The sequence below is a fragment of the Triticum dicoccoides genome, chromosome 2A (genome assembly GCF_002162155.2).
Source record: "Triticum dicoccoides isolate Atlit2015 ecotype Zavitan chromosome 2A, WEW_v2.0, whole genome shotgun sequence".
In the NCBI taxonomy this organism is placed as follows: domain Eukaryota; kingdom Viridiplantae; phylum Streptophyta; class Magnoliopsida; order Poales; family Poaceae; genus Triticum; species Triticum dicoccoides.
This window is the reverse complement of record NC_041382.1, coordinates 213,352,577-213,358,319: the sequence shown is the minus strand read 5'-3', so window position 1 is coordinate 213,358,319 and position 5,743 is coordinate 213,352,577. Positions and strand designations below refer to the sequence as shown.

General features: G+C 50.0%; 1 protein-coding gene and 1 pseudogene across 1 annotated transcript in view; one reads left to right on the top strand and one right to left on the bottom strand.

Moving 5' to 3' along the window:
• The window catches only part of LOC119357801 (ankyrin-1-like), a 5,385-nt gene extending 4,641 nt beyond the window's left edge, over positions 1-744 (top strand). Inside the window, exon 4 of the mRNA XM_037624628.1 lies at positions 616-744. Coding sequence (XP_037480525.1) covers positions 616-744 — 129 coding nt within the window. The remainder of the gene's footprint in view (positions 1-615) is intronic.
• Positions 670-2,364, bottom strand: LOC119359296 (annotated as a pseudogene).
• Between the last annotated feature and the right edge of the window lie 3,379 nt (positions 2,365-5,743).

Below are 5,743 nucleotides of genomic sequence, written 5' to 3'. Positions count from 1 at the left end.
GTTCGTCGCCGACGACCATGGGCATGCAGGGACAGCAACGCTGGCGAGACGTTTCGCGTTCCGGCATTTGTGATTTCAGACACCATGGCCTTCCTCTGCTCCCTTACCGCGACCTGCTTTCTTATATATGGTGGTGCAAGAGAAATTCCGCGGGTCCACCGTCACTTGTACAACTTGCTGGCAACTGGCTTGGTGCCGGTGGGATCTCAATGTATGATTGCTGCGTTTGCATTCGGGTTTCACCTCATCCTGGGTTCAGTCAACCGTTGGGTCATCATCCTCGTATACACCTTGTCCTTAGCTTCAGTGCTTCTCTGCTTCCCTGGCATCTGGGCTCCGTTCCATCTGGGGCTGGGGAAGGCGATATGGCGTCGAGCCGGATGGAGAGGATTTATCAACATACACGTGTTCCAAAGTCTTAGACGAGCATTGTTCGTTTTGCTCATCTCTGCTACGTTCATTGTCGCCATCGTACTCAGTATTGCTTTGCCAAACTACTGAGATGGCTTGTCTATAATCTGAAAGGTACTCCTATTTGTTTGAGTAGCGTTGTCAGTCTTTACGCACGGACCAATTCATGGACTGTTCCTTTGGAGAGCTGCTAAAACTGGATAGGAGGACTCGTCTAAGACTTTGGAACACGTGTATGTTGATAAATCCTCTCCATCCGGCTCGACGCCATATCGCCTTCCCCAGCCCCAGATGGAACGGAGCCCAGATGCCAGGGAAGCAGAGAAGCACTGAAGCTAAGGACAAGGTGTATACGAGGATGATGACCCAACGGTTGACTGAACCCAGGATGAGGTGAAACCCGAATGCAAACGCAGCAATCATACATTGAGATCCCACCGGCACCAAGCCAGTTGCCAGCAAGTTGTACAAGTGACGGTGGACCCGCGGAATTTCTCTTGCACCACCATATATAAGAAAGCAGGTCGCGGTAAGGGTCCATTGCAGGTGCATTCGCCACACGTTTGAAAGATCCGCGTCGATATATAGTCGTCTAGTTCATAAAAATTGTGAACCGACATTATAATCAACAATGTGACGCCGTGATCAAACACTAGCGCAATCAGCCGGGGCGAAGGATAGCACCCCGCCGTCGAGATCGTAGAGTACGTGCAGGTCCATCTGCATCACGTTGCCTATGACGGACACGCCCCTCGTCGGCAGCACCAGCAAGCACGCCACACGGCCTTGCTCGTCCACGGCGTCGAAGTAGCTTCGCCGCGGGACGGTGTACTCCGCGCCGCCCGCAAAACGGAGCACCAGACCTGGCACGGGCACGGCGTCGACGTCGAGGTCGCCGCCTGACTCGAAGCACAGGTCGAAGTCGAACGGGGCGCCGCTCACTCTCGTCAGCCGGCCAGCCGTCTGCGAGAGGAACGCCTGCCTCAGCATCGCGTACCCCGCCTCGGCAAAGTACGTGAAGGTCGTGCCGGAGTCGACGATCACGCCACCCGCGCCGGCGTGCGTGAAGCCGAACGTGCTGGGCGCGACCGGGAGGCCTGTCGCGCCGACCGTGACGCCGGTGATGTTCACGTAGTAGTACGGGGCGCGTCGCACCGGCACCGCGGGGTTCCGGACGAACGGCGTGGACTGGACGTTGTCGCCTGTCACGCTGGCCAGGGAGCCGAACAGTATCGGGCTGGCGCCGGCCTCCGAATCCGAGCGGAGGCAGTAGGAGAACCGGCCGATGCCGAGCTGCGACACGAGGGACAGCGGGCTGCGCCCGAGCCCCACGATGCCCGACGCGTTGTCCATGTGCCCGCCGTTCGCCGTGCTGCACCCGAACGTGACGTCGCGGAACGTGGCGTCGCCGACGGTGAGCGTCTCCGTGGCGAGGCGGCCGGCGGTGAAGCCGACGACGTAGCGGTAGTCGTAGGCACAGCCGCTGGCGTTGCAGGCGCGGAAGGGGCTCGGCATGGACTGGCAGAGCGGGCTCGCGCACGGGAGCTTGGAGAAGGTGGAGGAGCCCGCCGGGTCGTACAGCGGCGTCGGCTGCGGGAAGCACTGGGTGCACGGCGCGCACTGCGTCCAGACCAGGTCGCTGCCGGTGTCGAGGATGGCAGGGAAGGTGAGCGCCGGCGTGCCGATGGACAAGCTCATGTGGTACGCTCCGGCACCGTTCTCGACCAGCGCCTGGAGGGCAAGGGTGGTCGTGGCGTTCGTCGTTGGAGCGCGCGCGAGGAAAGCCAGGCGGTGCGTGTCGCCGTGTACCGCGGCGGAGTAGTTGCTGAATTGTTGGCGCATGCGAGTGAGGGAGGCGCGGAAGCCATGATTGTGGTTTGCGGAAGTTATCGGCGGGAACGGGACGATGAGCACTGCAAACACGAGGACGGCGAGAGCTGTGGGGGACGCCATGTCTGGCCCCTTGTTGTCCACCGTATGTTCTCCTTTTTGTCTGTTTGGACAGTTTGATACGTTTCGATGGAACTAAGTTGACATTCTGGACACCAATCCCAGCTTCGCAAGTTGCATTGCTGGTGACTGCGACATACGAATATATTTGTATTTTAACTTGCCCGATAAATATTCCTAGGTTCTCATTTCGTACAAGACAACTATACCAATATATTGAGATAGAAATGCAAGAAGGGTTCCCAAAAGAAAATGCAAGAACGAAAAGGCTACTCCTTGCATTTTCAACATATATTTTGACAAAGTTTGAATGTTCAATCATGAAAGGTGCTGATACTTCTATGCAACTATTTTAGCATTCTGCCATGCTCCATCCCAAATTTCACATTCTATGGAACAGTTTGCATACATTAAGTTTCATCCAGATTTTCGTAGACTGATCTACCACAAATGTCTTAGCTAGTGTCGCAATGGCTTGGATTATGATTTAGGGTGCGTTTGGATGACAGCCAGAACATACCATACCAAAATTTTGGCTTGCCCATAGACTTTGGGTCTCGTTTGGATTGGTGCCAAAAAATCGGCGCGCCAACCGCAGCCGCCAATCGCTTGTGTAATTTTGGCCAACGAGTTGGCGAGCTGAGGACGCGGAGAAGCTCCGCCAAAAAATTGGCGCACCTTTTGCCCTCTCTGTCTTGGTGGGTCTCAGGTAGTTTTATCTTTTTTATTACTGTGGTGCATGCAACTAGGCTGCAAATTATTTCTCCGATAGTTACTTAGTGGGCCCTCGCACGATTAGCATGCATGTGCATTTGTGGGCAGCTTTTTCGATGGCTACAATCCAAACAAGAATTGCTTATCAAAATTTTGGTCATGCCCTGACATTGGTTATACCAAAATTTTGGTGTGGCAACCTGGGGCTTAAATCAAACATACCCTTAGTACCAAATATATGCGGAACTGGGTTCCAGAACCTGGGTAGAAAACAGATTTGTCTTCACAAGAATTAGAAATGTTCTCCATACACGGGGCATACTGGGCTGACCAATGTAAGCATTAAAGGGCTATTTGACCCACAACCATCAGATAGGAGCTCCCCGTACCTAGCATGAAGGACGTCGCCAACTGGATCTAAACGAGGCGAAAGCGCCAACTAAAAAGCGGACATTGCATCAACATGGGTAACAAAAGGGCTTGGCCTTCTCCCGTCGTCAATGTCCGCTTAGCCTTGTTTCGTCTCTTACACGAGGAAATCTTTTAGAATACCTTTGTGTGGCCCTTGACCAACCGAATTTGCATCACCTCATCCTTCTCTCATCACCGACACTAGCAACAAAGTGCATGACATGAGCTCATCCTCTTTCTCCTTCCCGGAAGTGGTCGGAGTAGCGCACATGGACCCGAGCTAGCTCCACACTAGGCGCCTTGACGTTCCCCTCCTGCTTCTCCATCCCGAACATCCCTGGAGCAATGATACGTCTTCGTCGTATCTACTTTTCCAAACACGGTTGCCCTTGTTTTGGACTCTAATTTGCATGATTTGAATGAAACTAACCCGGACTGACGTTGTTTTCAGCAGAATTGCCATGGTGTTATTTATGTGCAGAAACAAAAGTTCTCGGAATGACCTGAAACTTCACGGAGATTATTTTTGGAAATAATAAAAAATACTGGCAAAGAATCAAGGCCAAGGGGCCCACACCCTAGCCACGAGGGTGGGGGCGCGCCCCCTGCCTTGTGGGCCCCCTGAAGCTCCATCAACCTCAACTCCAACTCCATATATTCGTGTTCGGGGAGAAAAAAATCAGAAAAAAAAAAGATTCATCGTGTTTTACGATACGGAGCCGCTGCCAAGCCCTAAACTCTCTCGGGAGGGCTGATCTGTAGTCCGTTCGGGGCTCCGGAGAGGGGAATCCGTCGCCATCGTCATCATCAACCATCCTCCATCACCAATTTCATGATGCTCATTGCCGTGCTGGGTAATTTCATTGTAGGCTTGCTGGACGGTGATGGGTTGGATGCGATTTATCATGTAATCGAGTTAGTTTTGTTAGGGTTTGATCCCTAGTATTCACTATGTTCTGAGATTGATGTTGCTATGACTTTGCTATGCTTAATGCTTGTCACTAGGGCCCGAGTGCCATGATTTCAGATCTGAACCTATTATGTTTTCATGAATATATGCAAGTTCTTGATCCTATCATGCAAGTCTATAGTCACCTACTATGTGTTATGATCCGGCAACCCCGAAGTGATAATAATCGGAACCACTCCCGGTGATGACCGTAGTTTGAGGAGTTCATGTATTCACTATGTGTTAATGCTTTGGTCCGGTACTCTATTAAAAGGAGGCCTTAATATCCCTTAGTTTCCGTTAGAACCCCGCTGCCACGGGAGGGTAGGACAAAATATGCCATGCAAGTTCTTTTCCATAAGCACGTATGACAATATTCGGAATGCATGCCTACATTACATTGATGAATTGGAGCTAGTTCTGTGTCACCCTATGTTATGACTGTTACATGATGAACCACATCCGACATAATTCTCCATCACTGATCCATTGCCTACGAGCTTTTCATATATTGTTCTTCGCTTATTTACTTTTCCGTTGCTATTGTTATCATCACTACAAAATACCAAAAACATTACTTTTGCTACCGTTACTTTTGCTATGGTTACCACTACTATCATATTACTTTGCTACTAAACACTTTGCTGCAGATATTAAGTTTCCAGGTGTGGTTGAATTAACAACTCAGCTGCTAATACTTGAGAATATTCTTTGGCTCCCCTTGTGTCGAATCAATAAATTTGGGTTGAATACTCTACCCTCGAAAACTGTTGCGATCCCCTATACTTGTGGGTTATCAAGACTATTTTCTGGCGCTGTTGCCGGGGAGTATAGCTCTATTCTTTGAGTGACTTGGGATTTATATCTGCTGGTCACTATTAAGAACTTGAAATACGCGAAAACAAAAAATTATCCCTCAACTACGAGGGGAGGTAAGGAACTGCCATCTAGCTGTGCACTTAATTCACCTTATGTTTTGAGTAAGCTTGCGACACCTAAACCTGCTTCTGCTATTAATTCTGATATGTCGCATATTATTGATGATGCCACTTCTGCTATGCATGATACTTATGATGAAACTACTTCTATGCTTGATACTACTGTGCCACTTGGTGAATTTCTTGATGAACAACTTGCTAGGCCTATAGAGAATGAAATTATTGAAACTGGTAATATTGATGAAAGTGATGATGAAGGCTCTCCCAATAAATATGAATTACCTATTGTGCCTGAGGGCTATGTTATGGATGAAGAAACTAAAAGAGACTTTCTTGCATGCAATGATAGAAGTGATCTTAAGAAATTATT